The sequence below is a fragment of the Phyllobates terribilis genome, unplaced genomic scaffold (genome assembly GCF_046119375.1).
Source record: "Phyllobates terribilis strain yellow unplaced genomic scaffold, ASM4611937v1 Scaffold_1__5_contigs__length_1240528914, whole genome shotgun sequence".
Lineage (NCBI taxonomy): Eukaryota > Metazoa > Chordata > Amphibia > Anura > Dendrobatidae > Phyllobates > Phyllobates terribilis.
This window is the reverse complement of record NW_027362761.1, coordinates 21976327-22002938: the sequence shown is the minus strand read 5'-3', so window position 1 is coordinate 22002938 and position 26612 is coordinate 21976327. Positions and strand designations below refer to the sequence as shown.

General features: G+C 45.6%; 1 protein-coding gene across 1 annotated transcript in view; it reads left to right on the top strand.

Annotated features, from left to right (window-relative positions):
• Nucleotides 1-1909: 1909 nt before the first annotated feature.
• Nucleotides 1910-26612, top strand: part of JAK3 (Janus kinase 3) — a 792993-nt gene continuing 768290 nt past the window's right edge. Inside the window, exons 1-2 of the mRNA XM_073658556.1 lie at nucleotides 1910-2151; nucleotides 19521-19713. Coding sequence (XP_073514657.1) covers nucleotides 19521-19713 — 193 coding nt within the window. The 5' untranslated portion in view covers nucleotides 1910-2151. The remainder of the gene's footprint in view (nucleotides 2152-19520; nucleotides 19714-26612) is intronic.

Genomic DNA, 26612 nt, shown 5'->3' with positions numbered 1-26612 from the left:
CTCTAACATCCATCAGCTCTGAGTTTGTCATGGAGGAGTGGAAGGGGATTCCAGTGGCAACCTGTGAAGCTCTGGTGAACTCCATGCCCAACAGAGTTAAGGCAGTGCTTGAAAATAATAGTGGCCACACAAAATATTGACACTTTGGGCACAACTTGGCCATTTTCACTTAGGGGTGTATTCACTTTTGTTGCCAGCGGTTTAGACATTAATGGCTGTGTATAACAAGAGAAAAACGTGAGCATCACGGCATAAGATACATTTTATTAAAGAGAAATAATATTAGAATCATAATAGTACAAAATTCATGATGCAAAAAACGGGACATGGAATAAAATGAGTCAGGACCAGCGACAGCGTACCAATCTAGAGGGACCCCAGTGTATCCCATAAGAGTGGCAAAGAATATATACAAATTGCTTACCGCGGGTCACAGGCGTCGGCTGATGAGACTATTCCTCCCATCAGCCAACGCCTGCTGTCACTGTTAACAGCGACAGCAGGTGCCGCTGATGGGAGAATAGTCTGTCATCAGCCAGTGCCTATGCTCAAAGTAAATTAAAAAAAGTTAAAATTAATAAATAAATATTGAAATAAAAATAAAAAACATATTATACTCATCTACACCTAATCCCCAATGCCCTTGTCCCCAGTAAAAAAAATAAAAAATAAAAAAACACCATATACTCACCTTAATGCCTAATTCCTGATGCCCATGTCACCTGTAAAAAATAAAAAATAATAAATAAAGTTGAACTTTTTGGAGGTTGTATGTCCCATTACATCTTGTGTAGACGTAACACAGCATTTCAGAAAAGGAACATGATACCAATAGTAAAATATGGTGGTGGTAGTGTGAGGGTCTGGGGCTGTTTTGCTGCTTCAGGAACTGGAAGACTTGCTGTGGTAAATGGAACCATGAATTTTGCTGTCTACCAAAAAATGTCCGGCAATCTGTTCCTGAGCTCAAGCTGAAGCGCACTTGGGTTATGCAGCAGGACAATGACAATGATCCAAAACACGCCAGCAAGTCCACCTCTGAATGACTTAAGAAAAACAAAATTAAGACTTTGAAGTGGCCTAGTCAAAGTCCGATTGAGATGCTGTGGCATGACCTTAAAAAGGCGGTTCATGCGGTGAAACTTTGTCATTTGCACCTTCTTGTGTATTTGCTGGGAATGTACTATATGTTGTTGACTTTTGGTGATCCAATAAACTATTACCGCAGTGCGTTACCCTCACCCTGTGTTGACTGAGTAGTGTTCTGCCCACAGGGAAGGATTACGAGCGTTCTGTTGGATGAGCCCTGCCCTGGCCTTTCTAAAGACAACCAAGCCAGCGGACGAGAGCACCTACTGATCCTCTTATCTCCACAGTGATTGTATCTCTTGGGTTTAATTAATGTTAACCTAGAAACACATAGTATAGTAGGCTTGATAATGCCAAAAATTCTCTCTATAAAATAAGCCTTACATTGGGAAATAAAACCTGTATCCCTGACAGATAAAAAATCTTTGTTGAATTTTCTTACATAGAATATATACTTTTATTTTTTATAAAATATATATTTTTTAACAGATGAGATTACTTTAATATATTACTTCATGAACTTGTAAGGAAGGTGCTGATCAGAAAAAGGAAACTACTTACATTCAAAAATAGGCAAATGTTTAATGGACTTTTTCGTTTTTCGAAAAGAATCCAGAGGCAGAACATTTCATGATGAACTCAATGCCTCAGTGTATAGTTTACAATATTCAGATCATTTTTGTGTGTGTACTGATGATCTAAATCAAACAGTTCACTTTGCATATCTGATGGTTTCAACAGGAAGCTTTATGTGGTCAGGTAGTCTGCTTCACAGGAAACATGCAATTTGCTTTTTAAAAACTTGCATGAGACTAGCACATATATTTAAACTCTGCAAGAAGAGCAAGAAATACTCATCAAGGGAGCTAACCATTCATATCTGATGAAAGGCATAAAATTGCTTTGACCACTCATCAGTCAGTGGACTCACAGCCGCTATATAACCTATTAAACATCCGGATTAATCCTCATGCTCAAGAATATTATCGACACATATTTAAAGACGTGACTTGTCATTATTCGTACTTTGTTCTCAGAAGCTGACGTGGGATCCTGGTTAAGGTAATACTGCATATTTTGCTAACATAGTACAGTATACAATAATATCATGGAACTAGTCAGCATCTGGTTGTGCTTTTGACATCTGGTTCAGCATTTCAACAGTTGAGTTGACATGTCTGATGATAACAGGTAATAGGCATTAATTGGCTTTCATAAATTCAGTTGCACAATGTATTTAAAGCATCTACAGTATATTTGCCCTAATGAGCATGTTATAGCTGTAATGTTTCCCACTGAGCAATCGACTATCCTGATTATCATTTGTGATGCAGCTTAAACAGCCAGGCTACTAGAAATAATGTGGTCAAGTCATCTGGGTGACTGGATAAAAAATTGCAGACTTTTGTTATATTATTGGGGGAAAAACACGATTGTTCCATGGCCTACACCATTGTGAGGCACGAGTTTGATTTTGCTTTGGTACCCTCCCTCCACAATGTGCTCTGCTGGTCTAAGTTATTGTTTCTCCGTATACCATATTTTTCAGACCATAAGACACACTTTTTTCCCCAAAAATGAGGAAAATGGGGGGTGCGTCTTATGGTCCGAACATAGCTTACCGAGGAGTTGCGGTGGTGGTGGAGCGGGATCGCAGGAAGCAGGGTCCTTCCCACAGCCAGGAACCCGGCGGCAGCAGCAGAAGCGGTGAGATGCTGCGGGGCCAGTGTCGGCGGTGAGACAGAGCGGCATGCATTGTTTTTCCGGCCACCGCAGCCATCTTCTTGAAGCTGTGATCTACAGGTAAATGGCCGCCCGAGCCAGCGCATGTGCAGATTGGGATCTCGGCGGCCATTTCCCTGAGGCCTATGGCTTCAGGAAGATGGCTGCAGCTGCTGGAAAAGCAATGCTCAACGCTCTGCCTGACAGCCGACATCGGCCCCGCAGCAACTCACCTCTTCTGCTGCCACCACCGGGTTCCCCCCGCTGTTGGGGCACCCCCTTCTCCCACCCAGGGTTCACAGCATTACTTCACTTCTGTGTCACACAAGTTGTATTAAAGACCAAGTGAACACAAAGGGAAGGGGGAAACGAGGCCCAGACTCTAGAGAAAGGGGGTAGTCTCCCCTAATGTCCCTATATTGGTTCCGCACCAATCGCCACACAGAAACCTCGCCCTGTCTTTCCCTGAGGTTTGGCCCTGGCTAGGGAAGGGAGGGAATTAGCGCTAGTCGATCACCACTGACAACTAAAGACAACAGGGGGGAACAAACAAGGGAAGATAGCTTAGCTATAGTCGACTTCAGATAGATGAACACACATCCTCTTAGCACCAGAGAGGAAGTAGTAATGCATTAGCTCCAAGCCTTCACAAGGGGTCATGTGAGTATCGCCGGCACCTCCCTCTAGCAAACAGCAGGTATTTATACACCCAGGACAAGTTGTTAATTAGCAAGAAGAAGGTAGACGCTTGGTCCTAGAGACACAGCTTCTAAGAAGGTGTCTGTAATGCCAAACGAAGAGATCTCCTGCAACCAACTGCAGGGCGACTGTCTGTCACTTCTGACACACCCGTGACATTCTCCCGCCGCCGGCTTCCTGAGGGACCATGCCTCCTGTGACCCCTGCTCCACCGCCCCCCAGGTAAGATATCTATTCGAACTATAAGACAGACACCCACACCAAATATTTTTTATCCTATTTTCCACAGTGCATCTTATGGTCTAGTGCGTCTTATAGTCAGAAAGATACGGTAAATCTTCAAGTCTTTTATTGGATTTAACTGAATTGATAGTCCAAGCGGCCTAGTTTTTTCTCTGATGAGATAATTCCTTCAATCAACTTTAACTATGCATTGTATAAATACATATATGTGTGCATACATGAATGTTAGAAATTTATGACATCTTGTAATAAGGAGTGTGCACATAGATAATTTTTCTGTGCATTGTTCTGCCTCAGCTTTGGGCTATATTCACACAGCAGTATTTTGGTCTGTATTTTACCTCAGTATTTGTAAGCCAAAACCAGGAATGGGTGATAAATACAGAAGTGGTGACGTGTTTCTATTATACTTTTCCTCTGATTGTTCTTCCCCTGGTTTTAAATACTATAGATACCCTAAGAAGGTTGACTAACCTGGGAAGGGTATAGTAATATATTCAATTGCCTAAAAGGACAAAGCCCCACTTGATATGACCCCTCACTAACAGGTAATAAAACTTAACCTTTAATTAATTCATTGTCAAAATATATACATTAGAATAAAATAATTCATATTTGCCCTAGGAAAAATGTTTTTGTTTAAATTCGATTCAATAGAAACTGCATATCTGCAATATTATAGATGACACCCCAGGGTGTCAACCAATGATAGTGTCAAATAATGTTTATAAAACCATTAAACATATAGCACATGTCCCCCCAACATGTTTCACTGACTAATCGGCGTCATTAGGGGATGGGACAAAGGTGTGTCCTATCCCCTGATGATGCTGAGTATTCGGTGAAACATGTCGAGGGGACATGTGCTATATGTTTAATGGTTTTATAATCATTATCTGCCACTCTATGATTAAGTTTTATGACCTGTTAATGAGGAGTCATATGTAGTGGGGCTTTGCCCTTTTAGGATCTCCTGGTTTTGGCTTACAAATACTGATGGGAAATACTGACCAAAATACTGCCATGTGAACGTTGCCTTAGAGTTGTTTTGCTGTAGGAAAGGAAATATGTTATCAGAAAATAACTCATTTTCCATGAGATTTTTTTTTTTTTTTTAGAAACGTTTGATAATGTATTTTTTATCCGTTTTTCATATCCCTATCTATATAATGAAAAATCAGAAATCTCTGTTTTTCTCACACTGGCTGCAATCCCTTATGCTAGACTTATTCTTCCTGTTCCGAACAGACACCTTTTCAGCAGTCTCATTGTCACCACAGACAGTATTGCAATGAAATATAGTACCTCTATAGTCAGTAATTACCATTCACAATAGTTAATGCCATAGTTTCATTTCCCCCTTCCTTTACTTGACATTTGCCCAGATTAGTACATTATCAGACCCATGCCCCGGTCCTTTTGATTTTCTTGTGCTCCACATAGGGCTTTGCAAGTCGCCCGGCATGCTCCCATGTAATGAATTTCCTAGGCCTATTTAAGGCTCCCAAGAGTCTGCTGTGCACAGTTCCAGCCCACATTCATCAGGACATCTCCTCCTTGCCTGTGGTTTCCAGTCCATCAGTTACTTGTCAGCAGTTTCCAGTTGTCACGGTTCCACCCCTCACTGTGTCTGGGATGCAGTTACTGACAGCTCAGCCGTCCAATCTTGTACAGGAGCGTGCTGGAGCTGTCAGTACTGTGATTGACATCTCGACCATCCAATCTGGTACAGGGGCGTGCAATAGCTGTCAGACTGGGAGGCACTGGCTATCTTCAGGTGTTTATTATTCCAATTGAATGTCTGGCTACTTAACTGAGCTGTTTCCCCCAGCTGTCTGCCAGACATACATTCAGCTAGTGTGAGGTTTGTTCTCTGTGCCTTGAGTTCTGCTTATTGATCTTCTGTTGCCTGACCTTGGACCTTGTTCTGACCATCCCTCTGTTTAACCCCTTCTGCTCTGTTCTGCTTTCCTCCTGGTATTCTGATCTACGGAACATTACCTGACTATGCCTTTGCTTCTTCCCTCTCTTTATGACGTACCCTCCTGGCTTTGACTTTGGTCTCCTTGACACTCCCTGATGAAGCGGCAGCAAAACGTGCTTTGGAGTGGGTGGAAGGGGATGTGGTGCGCACCACAGGTGGATATCATACCCCTTTCTATCTCCCTGCAGTAAATTCATTCCACGGTGAGTCATGCTGTGCAGACTAAGTGTTTTGGTGGGGGTTTTCTTGTTCCCTACTTCCAACTAGCACTTGGCACTTTAACTTTGGGCATGTTATGCTATTGAATGTATACTTTTGGATTTATTGGGACAGCATAACATCATGCAAGTGATCAATTGCCATAATAAAATGATGTAATGATACCCTCTCTTATGTATGTATTTAAATTCTAATGGAGGACTAGTGCAAAATGTTTAACACATGTTAGGTGTTTTCCCCATGGCTTAATATACTCTTTATACCTATGGTGCTTTTTCATAAATCATGCCATAATTGGTCTTGACCAGTGATGGGTGAGCACTAAAATTCTCGGATGCTCGATGCTCGGGTCGAGCAAATTGGAATACTAGGTGCTCGACCCGGCGGTCAGCAGAGGGCCTAAAAATTGCCCAAATCGATGGGAACAGTGCTCAAATGACATGGGAACAGCATGGGGAAGACCCCTGGAAGCATTTCTGACTCCCAGGTCACAGCTGTCAACAGCGTTGTCAGAGGTATTACGCTACTTTTACAGACTTGCAATAAAACTTACAAAAAAAATCCAAAATGGATTTTCCTGGGAAATATGTTAAGTAACATCCTTTCCAGGGTAATGACTTGTATATAAGGCAAAATAAATAAGCGAAACCAAAAATACTCCTCCACACCTTGGGCTATATTTACACGCAGCGTTTTTGATGCGTTTTTGCACTTTTGCATTGCTTTCAACCAAAACAAATGCATTCACTGGGAAATGTCATTTTAACATTTTACAACCTTATCTGGCCATGTGGCGTGTGACACATCATCAGACACATGCATACAGTGCTGAAAAGACATGGGAACAGCATGAGAAAGACCCCTGGAAGCATCTGACTGCCAGATCACTGCCTAAAAGTGTGCCCATCATAAGTGATCCTTGGCGCATGCGAAGATGCCTCCCGCCATGCACCTGTCATTGCAGACTTGCAACAATCACTGTCCATGTCCTTCTCCCAGTGCAGCGTTCAGTTGTCCCTACCCCATTCCTTGGAATGAAAGCGCAAGTATGCAGCCAGCCACCCACCCACAGGCTGCAGTACTATACTGCCAAATTTTTGACAGCTGCTTGCACTTGAAATGTGGCCTTTTAGGCTCGTGGAGGCAGAAGCTGTCCACAATCTTATGGTGGCGGCGACCGGCTATCCATACTTGGTCCCCAGCCGCCACTATTTGACCTGGTGTTGTCTCCGCCTTCCACAAGCATGGGTCCCACAACATTACCCGTGCCCTCCCTAGTGAACTTACTGGGAAGGACCACCTACCCACAAACACGTGGTCAAGTGAATGTGGCCAGGGACGGTACGTAGCCAGTCCATAGCTTATTTTGCTGAGTTGTATTTCACCACAGCCATATTGTTTAGCTTGGTGAAAGGACTTGGGAAACCATATCTACTCCAGCTGTCATTTCTCCCAGGAAGTCCTCTAAAGCTGCTTTCACTTGAAATGTGGCCTTTTAGGCTCATGGAGGCTGAGGCTTTTCACAACCTCATGCCGGCGTCGGCCGGGTGTCCATACTCGGTCCCCAGCCGCCACTGTTTCTGCCGGTATCGTCTCCGCCTTCGACAAGCACGGGTCCCACAACATTACCCGTGCCCTTACTGGGAAGGACCGCCTAACCACAAACACGTGGACTGGTGAATGTGGCCAGGGACGATACGGAGCCAGTCCACAGCTTTTTTTGCTGAGAGTTGTATTTCACCACAGCCATATTCTTTAGCTCGGTGAAAGGACTGGCATAGAGGGAAACCGTATCTACTCTGGGTGTCATTTCTCCCAGGAAGTCCTCTAATGCAGCTTGTTGCAGAAGCAATGGCAGCCCGTCCAACATCAACTTGCACTTGTCGGTGGTGCTTTGACACACAAACATCTTTCTTTGAGTATTTAATTTCATGACTACAGAGTTGGGCAATGGCCTGATCTGCAATGCTGTTTGAGAAATAACATGCATAAGCACATCAGATCCACATTAAAAAAGCCGCCTTAGAGTGTCCGGGAACCTTCTCCCACACTTTTCTTAGCCAGGGCTGCTTCTCGGCAGGGTTGGACAGGCCCACCAGAAAACCGGAGAATCCTTCGGTGGGCCCTGGCTTCTCCTTCAGGAGAGTTCATAGTGCCGAGGTGAGACCATGATGATGATATAGGCCACCATCTGCTTATTTTTCTGTTACTTGGAATGCAAGCGTAAGTATGCAGCCAGCCAGCCACCCACCCACTTACCCACAGGCCGCAATACTAAACTGCCAGATTTCTGGGCAGCTGCTTGCACTTGAAATGTAGCCTTTTAGGCTTGTGGAGGCAGAAGCTTTTCACAACCTCATGCCTCATGCCTCTTGTCCATACTCGGTCCTCAGCCACCATTATTTCTCCCGGTGTTGTCTCCACCTTCTACAAGCGCGGGTCCCTGAACATTACTGATGGTACTTTTCTGTGGGAACCTGCTTGCCTCCTACCAGCCTGGAATATTTCCAGTAAACAATGGTACGACGCCATGGTATTAGCACTGCCCCAAGTACCAGTAGCGAAGCCATCCCCAATTTCATTCTCAGGAATTTTATTTGGTAGACTGAGTGACTGCCCAAATACATTAGTTTCTCACAAAGGAGCTGAAGATAGAGTGACAGTAGGTGCAAGCTTCTGCAGCCTGTTAGATATCAGAGGGTGAATGGCAGCACATTGGATCAGTGGTTAGCACTGAAGCCTTGCAGCACTGGGATCCTGGGTTCAAATCCCAGCAAGGACAACATCTGCAAGGATTTTGTATGTTCTCCCCGTGTTTGCGTGGGTTTCCACCTCAGTAAAAAAGCAGCCATAGAGTGTCCGGGAACCTTCCCACACACTTTTCTTAGCCAGGACTGCTTCTCGGCAGGGTTGGACGGTCCCACCAGAGAATCCTCTGGTGTGCCCTGGCTTCTACATCTGGAAAGTTCATGATAGCGCTAACTTTGCAGCTGCTATGGGGCTCTTGAGCGGGGGGGAAAGGTGAGCCCTCAGAATCAAATCCTCTGGTGGGCCCAATGTTTTTCAATCTGAAACAGCTTCTCAGTGGGAGTTGTATTTCACCACAGCCATATTCTTTAGCTTGGTGAAAGGACTGGCATAGAGGGAAACCGTATCTACTCCGGCTGTCATTTCTCCGTCACCAGGTTCTGCCCATTGTCACACATGACCATGCCTGGCTGTATGTTCAGCGGTGAGAGCCACAGATCAGGCTACTGTGTTACAGCTTTCAACAACTCTGAAGTGCTGGGCAGTTTTTCACCTAAGAATTAAGCATGTTATTTTCAGCACAGCCTGTTGCCACTTGGCCAAGGCAGTGCTGCAGTGCTTTCAGCTTGTGACTGATGTAGTAATTTCGGAGATGGAGGAGGAGGTGCAGGAGCTGAACAATGTGATTACATTGAGGTTACATTGGCGACTGTTTTTTATACTAAAGAAAGATCCTACTGTTTGTTTTTTACGTTATTTTTTAATACAAATGCATTCACCGGGAAATGTCATTTTAACATTTTACAACCTTATCTGGCCATGTGGTGTGTGACACATCATCAGACACATCCTGTTTCATTTATCATGGAGGGACTCTGAAAGTCACGAAGCCTATTTTTATAGGGCCATCAGGCGGCCCTTACTATTCTTAAAAAGCCAGCAGTCGGCCCTCGCTATTGTTAGAGAACCATCAGCCAGCTATGCTTTGTTGTTCCATTATTAACAAGTGGGTCTCCTATTCTGTTATTGCGTATGCAGTGACTGCAAGGGCTACCAAAAATTCGGACGCAACCCAAGACCCCTTTGAAGAGACATAGAGGAAAGTCTCAGTTAAAAAAAATGTTCCCATTATAAAGGAGCACGTCTCCTATAGTGGTAATGCCCATGCTGTGACTGCAAGGGCTGACCAAAACTTGGGAAAAACCCCACTAAGAAGTTAAAGACACATAGAGCAGGGGCACAGTGATGACATGTTTCCATTACAAAGGAGCGGATGTGCTATACAGTTATAGGGTATGCAGTGAGTCCAACGGCTGACCAAATTTAGGAAAAACCCCACTAACAATTTAAAGACACATAGAGCAGGGCCACAGTAACGAGTACGACATGTTCCCATTAGAAAGGAAAGAGTCTGATGTTAAGGGGACGGTTGCAAACAACTTTATTAAATAATGGAAAGCAACCAAACCCGGGGTCCGCGATGCAGCCTGGTGGACTGCGGCCGAACACCTTCCGGGTGAGAAGGTAAAACAACCAACTTAAATAACAATCCCCTCCGTGTTACTGCACACCGGAACGGGAATAGGGATTCGCACTATCTCCGTTAACTGCACGAGAGATGTGCGATAAATAATGTATCTGTAGCCCTGTTACAGCACAGGGACTACACAGTTGGCGCTAGGATGCATGTGTGACTCACGCCGACAAATACGTGCTCCCAGCCGGCGTGTTATCGGATTAAGGAGTATCTCTCCACGTGTCATTTCTCCCAGGAAGTCCTCTAATTCAGCTTGTTGCAGAAGCAATGGCAGCCCGTACAACATCAACTTGCACTTGTCGGTGGTGCTTTGACACACAAACATCTTTCTTTGAGTATTTAATTTCATGACTACAGAGTTGGGCAATGGCCTGATCTGCAATGCTGTTTGAGAAATAACATGCATAAGCACATCAGATCCACATTAAAAAAGCCGCCTTAGAGTGTCCGGGAACCTTCTCCCACACTTTTCTTAGCCAGGGCTGCTTCTCGGCAGGGTTGGACAGGCCCACCAGAAAACCGGAGAATCCTTCGGTGGGCCCTGGCTTCTCCTTCAGGAGAGTTCATAGTGCCGAGGTGAGACCATGATGATGATATAGGCCACCATCTGCTTATTTTTCTGTTACTTGGAATGCAAGCGCAAGTATGCAGCCAGCCAGCCACCCACCCACTTACCCACAGGCCGCAATACTAAACTGCCAGATTTCTGGGCAGCTGCTTGCACTTGAAATGTAGCCTTTTAGGCTTGTGGAGGCAGAAGCTTTTCACAACCTCATGCCTCATGCCTCTTGTCCATACTCGGTCCTCAGCCACCATTATTTCTCCCGGTGTTGTCTCCACCTTCTACAAGCGCGGGTCCCTGAACATTACTGATGGTACTTTTCTGTGGGAACCTGCTTGCCTCCTACCAGCCTGGAATATTTCCAGTAAACAATGGTACGACGCCATGGTATTAGCACTGCCCCAAGTACCAGTAGCGAAGCCATCCCCAATTTCATTCTCAGGAATTTTATTTGGTAGACTGAGTGACTGCCCAAATACATTAGTTTCTCACAAAGGAGCTGAAGATAGAGTGACAGTAGGTGCAAGCTTCTGCAGCCTGTTAGATATCAGAGGGTGAATGGCAGCACATTGGATCAGTGGTTAGCACTGAAGCCTTGCAGCGCTGGGATCCTGGGTTCAAATCCCAGCAAGGACAACATCTGCAAGGATTTTGTATGTTCTCCCCGTGTTTGCGTGGGTTTCCACCTCAGTAAAAAAGCAGCCATAGAGTGTCCGGGAACCTTCCCACACACTTTTCTTAGCCAGGACTGCTTCTCGGCAGGGTTGGACGGTCCCACCAGAGAATCCTCTGGTGTGCCCTGGCTTCTACATCTGGAAAGTTCATGATAGCGCTAACTTTGCAGCTGCTATGGGGCTCTTGAGCGGGGGGGAAAGGTGAGCCCTCAGAATCAAATCCTCTGGTGGGCCCAATGTTTTTCAATCTGAAACAGCTTCTCAGTGGGAGTTGTATTTCACCACAGCCATATTCTTTAGCTTAGTGAAAGGACTGGCATAGAGGGAAACCGTATCTACTCCGGCTGTCATTTCTCCGTCACCAGGTTCTGCCCATTGTCACACATGACCATGCCTGGCTGTATGTTCAGCGGTGAGAGCCACAGATCAGGCTACTGTGTTACAGCTTTCAACAACTCTGAAGTGCTGGGCGGTTTTTCACCTAAGAATTAAGCATGTTATTTTCAGCACAGCCTGTTGCCACTTGGCCAAGGCAGTGCTGCAGTGCTTTCAGCTTGTGACTGATGTAGTAATTTCGGAGATGGAGGAGGAGGTGCAGGAGCTGAACAATGTGATTACATTGAGGTTACATTGGCGACTCTGTTTTTTATACTAAAGAAAGATCCTACTGTTTGTTTTTTACGTTATTTTTTAATACAAATGCATTCACCGGGAAATGTCATTTTAACATTTTACAACCTTATCTGGCCATGTGGTGTGTGACACATCATCAGACACATCCTGTTTCATTTATCATGGCGGGACTCTGAAAGTCACGAAGCCTATTTTTATAGGGCCATCAGGCGGCCCTTACTATTCTTAAAAAGCCAGCAGTCGGCCCTCGCTATTGTTAGAGAACCATCAGCCAGCTATGCTTTGTTGTTCCATTATTAACAAGTGGGTCTCCTATTCTGTTATTGCGTATGCAGTGACTGCAAGGGCTACCAAAAATTCGGACGTAACCCAAGACCCCTTTGAAGAGACATAGAGGAAAGTCTCAGTTAAAAAAAATGTTCCCATTATAAAGGAGCACGTCTCCTATAGTGGTAATGCCCATGCTGTGACTGCAAGGGCTGACCAAAACTTGGGAAAAACCCCACTAAGAAGTTAAAGACACATAGAGCAGGGCCACAGTGATGACATGTTTCCATTACAAAGGAGCGGATGTGCTATACAGTTATAGGGTATGCAGTGAGTCCAACGGCTGACCAAATTTAGGAAAAACCCCACTAACAATTTAAAGACACATAGAGCAGGGCCACAGTAACGAGTACGACATGTTCCCATTAGAAAGGAAAGAGTCTGATGTTAAGGGGACGGTTGCAAACAACTTTATTAAATAATGGAAAGCAACCAAACCCGGGGTCCGCGATGCAGCCTGGTGGACTGCGGCCGAACACCTTCCGGGTGAGAAGGTAAAACAACCAACTTAAATAACAATCCCCTCCGTGTTACTGCACACCGGAACGGGAATAGGGATTCGCACTATCTCCGTTAACTGCACGAGAGATGTGCGATAAATAATGTATCTGTAGCCCTGTTACAGCACAGGGACTACACAGTTGGCGCTAGGATGCGTGTGTGACTCACGCCGACAAATACGTGCTCCCAGCCGGCGTGCTATCGGATTAAGGAGTATCTCTCCACGTGGCTTACAGGTGGTACCGGGAATAGGGTGTCTGCAGACTGCTCGGGGTGTAAGGCGACCCCTTTGTCGGAGCCAGACTGTCAGATGAAGCTACCTGCCTATTTCAACTAAGCCTGCCTATTTCCACTAAACCTGCCTGCCAGAAACTAAAGCACACGTGGAGCCCAAGAGACCAAGCGTCCACACAACACCATCACAGCTCAATGATCAGAGCGTGCCGCCATGTTTGTGGGTGGGCTTTTTAAAGATTAAGCCCTGCCCACCATCGCACCATTGGTGACGTCACACGCGACCAATCAGGCGGTGCCAGGTCACCGGATCAGCTGACTCCCAAACCACCAATCACGGTCCGCCATGTCACGGGCATGCTCAGTACAGAGAATCCTGGACTTAGGCTTCAACAGCCCTGTCTCCCTCTGCAACCTATCCTTCATGCTGCTAGGAACGAAGACCCCCAAGAGACAACCTGTACATCTCGTGCACCAGCTAGGCGTTGGGATTGATGATGATGCTGAGCAGCATCAGCCCTGGCTGGACTCGTTTGGGAGACCATAGAGTCCACTGATGGTTCTGAACCCATTTCAAATCCAGCAAATGCCTAACAGTCTGCTATACAGTTATAGGGTATGCAGTGAGTCCAACAGCTGACCAATTTTAGGAAAATTCCCACTAAGAATTTAAAGACACATAGAGCAGGGCCACAGTAACAACAAATTCCCATTAGAGAGGAAAGAGTCTCCCATAGTGTTGGCCTATGCAGTGAATGCAAGGGCTGCAAAAAATTGGGAGGCACTCCAATGCCCCTTGAAGAGACTTAGAGGGCCTCATAAAAAAAATGTTCCCATTAGAAAGGAGCGGGTTTGCTATACTTGTAATGCCCATGCACTAAGTGTATGGGCTAACAAAATAACAATGACAGATAGGACCTTGGATGTAATAGGGGGCATACCACTAAACATTATGTAAACCAGAGAGACCATAGGTATTTTCAAAACCCCAAGATAACATAATTAAAACACCATATGTTGACTAAATGAGATAAATGCTTTATTTATGTATTTTTTAAGAAATAACACATAGGTATAAATAACGTGTTAAAAGACATAACATGGGCATGTGAGGCAGCAGGGGGCAGATATAGACACAGCTGGTATCAAATCCACATTGGACCTATAATAGGTCACATAGTCCAACCCATACAATCCATTAGTCACAGACAAGGTGTGCAGAAAAAGTTAAATAACATAGATCAAGGGCCTATAACAAGTCACAGTATAAACAACCATCAGAGGTTTTTTCAGCAACACATAAAAAGTATAAGCATCACATGGAAAGGGTTAAGACATACTTAGAGAAAGTAAACAGGCGACCAGCAGTGCCAGGGGAGGCCCCAACACGTGTTTCCATACTTCCTCAGGGGAAGAGGTGTTCAGTAACTTTGCTATCTGTCTGTGGATTCCAGGACTTTATTAAACTTCTAGTTTGCAGTCTACGTGTCTGTGTTCCGAGTTCTCCATCTGGCTGCTGCACTGATGCCTGTGTGACCACCCAGACCTTAAAGGATCAACCTCACAGTGTGAGCCTGCTGCACGTAACATACATCCTCATATAATGCTTCTATTCCAAGAAATGAACAGAAGCACTAATGACAGTATATTGCGGCTAATGTCCATATGAAGAGCAGCAAGTAGGAGCCTAATATTAGACTTAGTAACTAGTGGGAACAATTGAAGAGTTTTTCTCATAGTGTTTATAGTGATATAAAAATAAATGTATTTTTTAAATATTTAGATAAAATGTTTAAACATAAAAATCTGATTTAAACAATAGGTAATTTTATTATCACACATTCCCTTTAAATTAATCTTTATTTTATATGCCTTTATAGTATATTGACTGGATTATAGCACCCTGACCCTCAGACAAAGAGTATTCAGTCTGTCTTACTTTACTAAAGGGACTGTATGCATGTGGCCAGCTCTTCACCACAGTCAGGAGCCTGTTCAGACCTGTACAGCAGGAGTGTTACTGTTTACCCTTTGATTACTACTTTCAAAACATCATCCCCAGCAGCATTTCAGCAACAACTTGGGTGCATCTCACCTATATTTTGATAAGCACTGATTTCTTCATTATTTTCAAGCCCTGTGCTATAAGTGCACTTACATATTAATATACATTCAGGTTGATAAGCCAAAAAAAAAATTCAGAAGACTCTTAATGATTCAGAGACCATTTTTAGTTTAATTCAAATGAATAAAGAATATTACTTAAAGGGATTGTAGAACCTCAATCCCAAAGAAGTTGGGACGCTGTGTAAAATGTACATAAAACAAGAATGCAATGATTTGGAAATCTCTTATAGCCATATTTTATTCAAAACAAAACATATAACACAGATCAGAAGGTGAAAGTTATAAATTTTTTTCATTTAATTTAAAACAGCATCCCAACTTTTTTGTAATTGGGGTTAAAAAAAAGAAGTTAAAGATAGAGAAGTTAAAAGAAAAACAAACAACACATTTACCTACTAGACTGGTGATGCTCCTCCATTCTGCTGCCAGCATCCCTGCCATGCTCCTCCGTTCTGCTGCCGGCATCCCTGCCATGCTCCTCCATTCTGCTGCCGGCATCCCTGCCATGCTCCTCCATTCTGCTGCCAGCATCCCTGCCATGCTCCTCCGTTCTGCTGCCGGCATCCCTGCCATGCTCCTCCGTTCTGCTGCCGGCATCCCTGCCATGCTCCTCCATTCTGCTGCCGGCATCCCTGCCATGCTCCTCAGTTATGCTGCCGGCATCCCTGCCATGCTCCTCCATTCTGCTGCCGGCATCCCTGCCATGCTCCTCCATTCTGCTGCCGGCATCCCTGCCATGCTCCTTCATTCTGCTGCCGGCATCCCTGCCATGCTCCTCCGTTCTGCTGCCAGCATCCCTGCCATGCTCCTCCATTCTGCTGCCGGCATCCCTGCCATGCTCCTCCATTCTGCTGCCGGCATCCCTGCCATGCTCCTCCATTCTGCTGCCGGCATCCCTGCCATGCTCCTCCATTCTGCTGCCGGCATCCCTGCCATGCTCCTCAGTTATGCTGCCGGCATCCCTGCCATGCTCCTCCATTCTGCTGCCGGCATCCCTGCCATGCTCCTCCGTTATGCTGCCGGCATCCCTGCCATGCTCCTCCATTCTGCTGCCGGCATCCCTGCCATGCTCCTTCATTCTGCTGCCGGCATCCCTGCCATGCTCCTCCGTTCTGCTGCCGGCATCCCTGCCATGCTCCTCCGTTCTGCTGCCGGCATCCCTGCCATGCTCCTCCGTTCTGCTGCCGGCATCCCTGCCATGCTCCTCCGTTATGCTGCCGGCATCCCTGCCATGCTCCTCCGTTATGCTGCCGGCATCCCTGCCATGCTCCTCCATTCTGCTGCCGGCATCCCTGCCATGCTCCTCCATTCTGCTGCCGGCATCCCTGCCATGCTCCTCAGTTATGCTGCCGGCATCCCTGCCATGCTCCTTCATTCTGCTGCCGGCATCCCTGCCATGCTCCTCCGTTCTGCTGCCAGCATCCCTGCCATGCTCCTCCGTTCTGCTGCCGGCATCCCTGCCATGCTCCTCCATTCTGCTGCCGGCATCCCTGCCATGCTCCTCCGTTCTGCTGCCGGCATCCCTGCCATGCTCCTCCATTCTGCTGCCGGCATCCCTGCCATGCTCCTCCGTTATGCTGCCGGCATCCCTGCCATGCTCCTCCATTCTGCTGCCGGCATCCCTGCCATGCTCCTCCGTTCTGCTGCCGGCATCCCTGCCATGCTCCTCCGTTCTGCTGCCGGCATCCCTGCCATGCTCCTCCGTTCTGCTGCCGGCATCCCTGCCATGCTCCTCCGTTCTGCTGCCAGCATCCCTGCCATGCTCCTCCGTTCTGCTGCCGGCATCCCTGCTATGCTCCTCCATTCTGCTGCCGGCATCCCTGCCATGCTCCTCCGTTCTGCTGCCGGCATCCCTGCCATGCTCCTCCGTTCTGCTGCCGGCATCCCTGCCATGCTCCTCCGTTCTGCTGCCGGCATCCCTGCCATGCTCCTCCGTTATGCTGCCGGCATCCCTGCCATGCTCCTCCGTTATGCTGCCGGCATCCCTGCCATGCTCCTCCATTCTGCTGCCGGCATCCCTGCCATGCTCCTCCATTCTGCTGCCGGCATCCCTGCCATGCTCCTCAGTTATGCTGCCGGCATCCCTGCCATGCTCCTTCATTCTGCTGCCGGCATCCCTGCCATGCTCCTCCGTTCTGCTGCCAGCATCCCTGCCATGCTCCTCCGTTCTGCTGCCAGCATCCCTGCCATGCTCCTCCGTTCTGCTGCCGGCATCCCTGCCATGCTCCTCCATTCTGCTGCCGGCATCCCTGCCATGCTCCTCCGTTATGCTGCCGGCATCCCTGCTATGCTCCTCCATTCTGCTGCCGGCATCCCTGCCATGCTCCTCCGTTCTGCTGCCGGCATCCCTGCCATGCTCCTCCGTTCTGCTGCCGGCATCCCTGCCAAGCTCCTCCATTCTGCTGCCGGCATCCCTGCCATACTCCTCCGTTCTGCTGCCGGCATCCCTGCCATGCTCCTCCATTCTGCTGCCGGCATCCCTGCCATGCTCCTGGTTTCTGGAAGAGGAAGTCAGGAGCCCGATGGGAGATGTTGGCCACACATCAGAGAGTATGCATTGTTTTATTTTTGTTTTTTTTAAAAAAAGGTTTACAAGTAGTGTACAACAATTCCAATTGGACCCATTTGACTCTTTTTTACTTTATCTCTCAATTTAAACTCACAGGTTTGGGTTTGAAACACTCAAAGTTTTTTTTTAGAAATACTTTTTTTTATTAATATTTAAGCTGTGGTCCCTTTTGTCCAGTAGAATCCACCATAAATAGAGCAATACGCTTCTCATCAAATTGACAGAACCCAATTGGACCCCATTGTCAGTAGTGTCCACCATTTATCTATGGTGGATCCATCACTGCATCACATTATTCCTTAAAAAAGGACGCCGTGATGCAGACGTGAACAGAGACATAGCTACTTATTAGTCCTCTTGACAAGTTTAATCGTTTGGTGACAGAATCTTGAGCCTTATGCCTCTCCTTCCGATTCTTCAGTCAGAGTTGAACAGGCAGGTTTTTAGTTCTCATACTTTTCTAATGTGTCTATAGGTATGAGCACTTGGTAAGATTTTCTTTTGCTCCATATTAACTGTAACCAAGTCAATGGAAGCAAGTGGAAGAGTGGAAAAAACGTTTAGCAAATGCTCATCTCTATAGACATATCTGAAAGGTGCGAGGACTACAGACCTGCCGGTTCATCTGTGATTCTTAAATAGACACATTTGAAATATTCCAAGACCCACCAGCTTTATTGACCGTAGCACTTAGGACATATTATTATTTTTATATATTCTCTAGTTGGTTTGGTTTTAGACTTATAGTTTTCATACCTTATTTATTAATTAAAAGATCACATCACTTTAGTGTCTTTTAACTTTGTAGTAGAGCATGAAATCGTGGGAGAACACGAGAAAAGGAGTCAGCAGGCTTTGACCTCCCAAAAAAAACTTTTGTAAGGAAATTATTCCTCTGGTGCCATTTAGTACTGTAGAATAATGTTTACATGTAAACTACATGTCAGTCTGAGTGTTCACGTTTAGGTCCTCAGAGCAAAGCATGAGAAATTGTGAAAGTGATTCTATACTCAACTCTGTTGGGGGCTAACTTGGGATGCACAGCAGCTGCCATTTTTGGGAGACACTGTTAAGACCCCCATACACATTAGACTAATGTCAGTTGAACCTGCCAATATCAATAGGTTTGGCCAATGGTCTGATTTGTATGGGGGCTCAGCCGACCAATGGTCAAGGTAGATATCGATCGCGCATGTCTGATTTTGTACTGCTTATCACATTGTTCTCCCAGAGATAAGCCGCTAGCTGACATACCAAATTGACAGCTTTCTTATAGAGAACAAAGGAACGCTCCTTTGACTGAGAGCTGAATGATTGGCTGAAGCATTGTTCAATCAACAGTCATCTAATGTGTATGGCCAGCCTTAGTTAGTATGGAAGTAAACTTTGGTTAGACACACTGTAACTTGCATTGTCAATGACACTGGAAGATGAATGGTGGGCGGTGCAGATCCACAAGGTGCCACGCTCTTAGTCAGGAACCCTCAGGAACAAAGTGGCTGATTCACAGAGTACCACCACAACTGCCTCTTTGTTTAGCTCTATGTTGAGGATGGACCCTAATGAGTACTGTGTCTTTAGCAAGCACACAATGAATTAAATAGTCGTACAGTATTTTGCCCATAAATTTAACAAATTCAATATTTCCACAGATGTCTGGTGAAGATGCCCCTCTGCTGTGCAGTTCACGTTCTTGCAGCTCATACTCTTCTGCCACAGGATCTCTTAAACTGCTTTTATATTCATCGTCCTTGCCATCTACTTCACAGTCTGATCCACAGATGGTCTTCCCTGATGGGCAGTACTCTGCAGAGGAGCTATGCATTGCAGCTGCCAAATCTTGCGGTATGTAGACATAAATAACATTAAAAAGGTCATCCGGTCTAAGAAGCAAAGTCTACAGTCACTCTGTGTGACTGCAGACTGCTGAAAAGAGAAATTTTCTGATGTGCACATACTAACGACTCTCGTAAATGCCCTGAGCAAGTGGGCGATCACGTGATTGCATGTATGTTATTTGCATAATTATGGTCAGGTGCCAAATATTCTCATCTTGATTCTCTCAAAAGAAGAGAATTTAAAGACATGCAGGGGTTAAATCGGCACATGACCACAAGTATGCGAGTCACATACATGTGGTCACATTTCTGCCCTCTCAGATAGAACATACAGGGGAATTTGTGACAGTGGGCGCATCGCATACTCTCAAAATCTCAAGTCTGCAGTCACATAGCATGATTGCAGACTTTTCTTTTTAGCCCAGACAACTCTATTAAGCAGAGGCACAACTAGGGGTTCAGCTCAGGGGGCGAAACACCTGAGTGGGCCCCTAACCAGGTAACCCTGATTACAACTATGGTGGTGCACCCTAATAATAGGTATAGGGGAACCTCAACTGATGACCTGGCTGCTACTGAAAGTAAATCACTATACAAAGACCAACACTGATATTACCGCCAAATGGTGACCATATAGTGGTAGATATCAGTGCTACAGAACATACAAGAGATTACAGTACAGTTATATATAGTAACTTACAGCTGATATTCTTTCTGATGGAGTTGTTCATATTTCACATCTTTTGCATCTGACCCAGACCAACATGACAACTTCTCCAGCCACAACTCATCTGCAGAGATTACAACAAAGACACATATGACTTCTTACATTTCCAGCACTGTTTCCATCTATTCCCAACCTGCACAAACTCCTCATCCTGCTGATACCCCAATTCCTGAGCTGCTGCTGTTTGTGTCTCTATTACTAAGTAAAATGCCTCCTTTGTTCCCTCTAGATGATAAAACAGACCTCTAGAATATATTAATGTCCTGTGCAAGTGCCCTAGAAAACAGTGCCAACATTTTGCCCCCTAGTAAGTAATAATGTCCAGTGTGCCACTTTGACAGTCAAAATGCCTACTTAACAACATTAATAATGTTACATAGTTAGAAAAAAGACCTAGGTCCATCAAGTTCAACCTTTCTCCACCAATTGTACATTTTGTCACTAAATGAACTATAACCTACAATGTTATGTGTATCGAGGAAATCATCCAGCCCGTTTTTAAAAGTTGTTATAGTGTCTTCCATTGCTACCTCTTAGGGCATTCCACCGTCTGACTGCTTTAAATGTAGAGAACCCTTTCCTATTTAGCAGCCGGAATCTCCTTTCTTCCACCCGTAATGAGTGCCCCATGGTCCTTAGTATGGTCTTTGTAAGGAATAAGTCATGTGCCAGTCCTTTGTCCTAACCACACATATATTTATACATGTAAATGAGATCTTCTCTGAGGAGTCTTTTTTCTAAGCTAAACAAGCTCAACTTTTGTAAACCATCATCGTATGAGAGGCCTTCCATCCCTTGTAATATTCTAGTTGCCCGCCTTTGAAGTTACTCTAACTTTTGAATATCCTTTTTAAAATGTGGAGCCCAAAACTGGATTCTATATTCTAGATGTGGCCTCACAAGTGATTTATAAAGGGGTAACAATACGTTGGGATCGCAGGATTTTATCTCTCATTTTATACACTCTAAAATCTTTTTTGCTTTTACGGCTGCAGTTTGACATTGAGTACTGCTGCTCAGCTTACTTGTAACCAGAAAACCCAAGTACTTCTCTTGTTCTGTAGTCCCAAGTATACTACCATTTAATGTATATGTAGCAATAGAATTACTCCGTCCTAGGTGCATTACTCTACATTTATCTACTTTAAACCTCATTTGCCAAGTGTTTACCCATTCAGTCATCTTATCCAGATCGTTTTGCAATATGATAATGTCAAGGACAGATTCTAATATCCTACATAGTTTGGAGGTCATCAGCAAAGACTGACACTTTACTCTCAATCCCATCCACAAGGTCATTAATAAAGAGGTTAAAAAGAATCGGTCCTATCACAAATCCCTGTCCATTGAGACTTCCCCTGTACAGCTCCCCTCTACACAATATGTCACCACAACTCCCTCATACACAATATATTGTCCCTACAGCTCCACTATATAATGCCCCAAAAACGATATGATGCCTCCACAGTAGCCCCCATGTAACGTCCGGAACGCCGGTCGAATGTGTAGAAGGAATACGGCGCTGCTATGAATGACTCCGACCTCATATAGTGGCAAATAACTTTCTTTATACTGGTCACACAAATGACAGGATTAAACGATTCTAAAAAATATGGGCCACAACAGCCACTAACACAAAATACAAGTTATGCAGCCCAAGAGAGCCCAAGTGCCAATCTCGCAGGAATGAGCCAAACTACCCTTGGGCTATGCCGCCCCCACCCTTATTCAACACAGGGCCTACCCAGGATGTTACCGTGGATGTGGCACGTGGTCCTCCCAGGAATATAACCTTACACCCCCCTCCCACACTAATACAATGGGATCTGGGTACCCTTGTTTTCCCCTTAGAGAACAAACTAAACCTTTTATTAGACCCTGATCTCTGGCCACATGGTTTGATCAGCTTCTCCTTCTCACCAAGCTCTTCAGCACATTCAGGTGCAGGCAGGAATTAGAATCAATCTCAGTCTCAAAGTGTAGTTCACAACAGGGCTCCTTTGTAGTATCCACATACACAGAATCTTAGTATGTCAGATCCTTTATAATCTCTGGATCAAGCCTGATCAGTCCATCAGCAGTGATATACACCAGGCAGTTCTCAGCACTACTGGAATCACTAACTAGCTTTCCCTAACTGACTACACAGTTGGTGACCGGTCACATATCTCAGTTACTCACAAGGCACAGCTTCTTCTTGGACACACCGTCTGACTGCAGTCTGTACAAGTTCCAAATGTCCTCCTGGGCATCAGACACATCTCGTCTCCTCGGAGGACTTCCTGGTTCTGCGTTTTCCCGGGCTTTTTTACAGATCCCCGGGCTTTTTCTTTACTTGTTTCTTGCTGACCCCTAATGGTCGGACTAAGTCATTGCAGGATAAATTTATACTGTCAGTAATATGAACTCATTACTAAAAAGACATATCAACATGCTACACCCACACTGTATGATGGCCCAACACTAGCCTCCAAACTGTATAATGGCCACTTAGTAGCTCCCACACTGTTTGATGGCTCTCATACTGTACAATGTCCCCACTGTAACCTCCACACAGTATGATGGCCCCGTCACTGTATCACGGCCCCCACAGTAGTCACTAACCTGTATGATGGCCTCCACAGTAGTGCACACAGTATATTGCCCCCCTTAGTAGCCACCACTCTGTAAGATGGTCCCCTTAATAAATATCACTCTGATGGCTCTACTAGATGCCCCAACTCTGTAGGAGGGCCAGAATTATGTCATAAATCACTTTGAAAAGTTGCCAAATTTTTTCACAACGCAGAGTTACACTCCAAATTTTACAACTTTTGGCATTTTCGTGCAGACTCCAGCACGAATAAGGGCCATATTCTTTCTGGTTTCAGCCAGGTATGTCTTACTCTGAAAGGTCACATCTGTATCGGTCAAGGACTCCAGGTAGAGCTTTAACTAGTCCAGTGCAGCCCCCAGCCGATTTCTCCCTGTCACAACTCCAACTGATTGATAGGTCACTCACCTGTGTGTAAATAGGGAGATGCACGTCAATCACCAGGCGTGTGGCAGGGAGAAGCCGGCCCAATGGCCACACTAGACTAGTCACATCTCTCCCTTTGGTCCCCAGTCAGCTTTTCAAAACATATTTTCTCTGAAACATTTCAGAAAAAGGCATACCTGTCTTCAACTGCGCAGCCAGGCTCTGATTCATGTGCCTGTGGTTTGGGCAACATGAATGGTTCCCATTTTTAGAGGCATGTTGTGATCATCCTTCTGTTTTAGATTATTTTAACATTTTGCCACTTTACTTTGGTTATGTCTGGAGCAAATGTAATATAAACTCAGAACAGTATTGTGTGTTATCTACACACCCTACCACAGTATTCCATATTATCTATGTAAGGATGGTGGATTGTGCTGTTGCATTTATGCCCCTGAAGACATCATGCGTCTGTGAAATATTGTCTCTGAATGTGAATTATATGGTTATGTACAATGTGTACTAGTATTATAAGTAATGTATGATGTACGGTATAGGATGGATAGTGTAAGGCATAGCATTATAGGGCAGGTAGTATAGGGGTGTAGGTAGTTGACTGTAGCATAGGTAGTGACATTAGGGTTAGTTAGGAGACAGTTAATGTTTGGGACTAGCCCATAGGGGGTGGTGTAAGTGTTAGGGAGAGCGGTTGCTTCCTGTTAGTTAGGCACATAGGTTTTAGAGAGTGAAGAGAGCAGTGCTGCTGTTGGGTGATCCACAAAAGGAAAGTAGACTTAAGAGCAGGAATAGCAAGATCCTAAAAAAAAGGTGACTGGCTAGTCACAGCGGCCTTCTGGATGATGCATCCATGGATAGGAGCAGAGTCACGAACCCCCGAGCTTGCAACACCGAAGGTAACGGACCTAAACAGGACTGTGTTCGTTGAACTAGTGCAGGTCCCAAGAGGTAGATCCAGGGCGTCAGTAGTTAAAGAAATAGCCGTTAAGTGAGTAGAGACATTAGCTGATCAGGACTTTAGTGTTCAGGCTGGGTTGTGGTGACATAGCAAGAAACAGATATGCTGCAGAGCCCTGGAGTAGAACCACAGAGTAGGGATGAGCGAACCTGAGCATATTCGGTTCGCCGTGTTCTGCCGAACTAGAGTTGAAAGTTCAGTTCGGTATGAAAACTTGACCCAGAACCTGACTCCAATCCTGAACTCAATAGTAGTCAATGGGGACCCAAACTTTGGTGCTTTAAAATGGCTGTAAACTGGTCATAGTAAGTGCTAGGGGGCTGCAAAAGGAAGCTAAATAGGGGTAATAGCAGGACAATTGCCCTGTAAACAAAATGTGGAAAGGGAAATTACTTAAAATAACAGAATAAAAAAAATTACAAAATTATAATTTTGAAACAGGAGGCGGAGGTCCAAGTGGAAGAGGAGGTTGAGGAGGAGGTGGTGGTGTAGGTGGAAGAGGCACAGGAGGAGGTAGGCAAGACTGTTTTTGTTTTGATTTTTTTTTTTTATTGATTTTTTTGTGGGGTACTCTGAAAACAGGCAGTGTACTGATCTGCTGGTCACTCTCCTTCTGTATACAGGCCATGTAATACTCTACACCATATGGGGATGTGGCCTTGTTGCTGATGGTGGTGTAGCTGCTGCAGGGAGAGAGAGAAGACGTGGTCAATCTGTGCCTGCTACTCGCCCAAATGAAACACCTTCCTCTGGAAGGACGTTCTGTGTAATTTCATAGGACCAAGTACCGCTGGATGAATAATGAGGCCAGTAAAGGTGGTTTGGATTGGTTGACTGAGATTGCCTTTAGTTCCTTCGCTTTGTCTTCCACCTAGACCCCTGCTGAAGGTGTAGATTTTGCACCTGCGACCCATGGGCATCTTTCTTCCACCTCACCCCTTTGCAAATCAGGCAAGCAGTCTGAGCCCCAAGTCATGCAGCACTCACTTCGGCTTTTTGGTGACTCCGCTGGCTGTGGTTCCATGGGTCATCCACCTGGCCCTGCTCCACAATTAGAAGAGATTGAGTGCACTGATGCCCAACCATTTGTTTTGTTGGAGGATGAGTACGAGGGAGAGGTAGTGGAAACGGTCAGCGGACCACCGCAGTACATCTCTGATGATGATGAAACACAGGTGGCAACTGCTGCTGCTTTCTGCTGTGTGTAGTCCGGCAAGGAGGGCAGGTGTGAGGACCAGGTGGAACATCATGTGGAGGATTATTATTTTTTTTTTTTCAAAGCATCATTGATTCCATGGTGAAAATAGTGACAGACAGGTACAGAGGAGAGAGGATCCTACCCTTGCTGCCTTACATTCTTCATTATTAAGGGGAAGGAGACAGTAGGTTCGGGGGTTGCAGCAGCTTTGGTGTTGGTGAGATGACAGCGGCGGTTATTCCAAGCTGTAATCTGTTTTTAAGACATGGGTTTTCAAGTTCCGCTTGAAAGTTCAGAATGTAGTGGATAATCGGATGTGTTGGGCCACAGAATTCTACAGGACGAGGGATACTCTGGAGAAGTCTTGCAGGCGATTGGATGAGGAACGTATGATTATGGAGGAGAGTAGGAGGTTTTGGGAGAACCAGAGATTACGTGGTGGGAGATATCAGGAGATTAGTTCAGAGATATATGGGGGAGACAGATTATGGATGGCTTTGTAGGTCAGTGCTACTAGCTTGAACTGGATACGTTGTGGAATTGGGAGACAGTGAAGGGATTTGCAGAGGGGAGAAGCGGAGGAGTAGTGAGGACAGAAGTGGATTAGTACGGCAGCGGAGTTAAGAACAGACTGGAGAGGGGTGATGATGAAATGGGGGATGATGAGGTAACACATCCCACATGGAGTCAAGGGCATCCAAGTGACATGGGCAGTTCAAAGAAAGAGGTTGTGGTCATGCTGCGCCAGCTGCAGAGCAAACCAGGGAGCAGGGTGCAAAAGTGCCAAAGCCAGCCCCTAGCCACTAAGTTGGCTGCTACTGCGCACCATGGCCGGCCCCTAGCCTTTTCTCTTTCCATGTTACCTCCTCCTTTGCCTCCTCCTCCTACTCCGCTTCCTCCACGTCTCCTCATCCGGTCAGAAAGTGCAAGCTTTTGGCTTTCTCACCCTGCTGCTGCTCGCCTGTCTGCGGTGCAGCATCACTTCTGCCTTCCAGCTCCCCGGCTCATATGCAACCTACCCACAAGGTGGAACTCTAACTTGCATA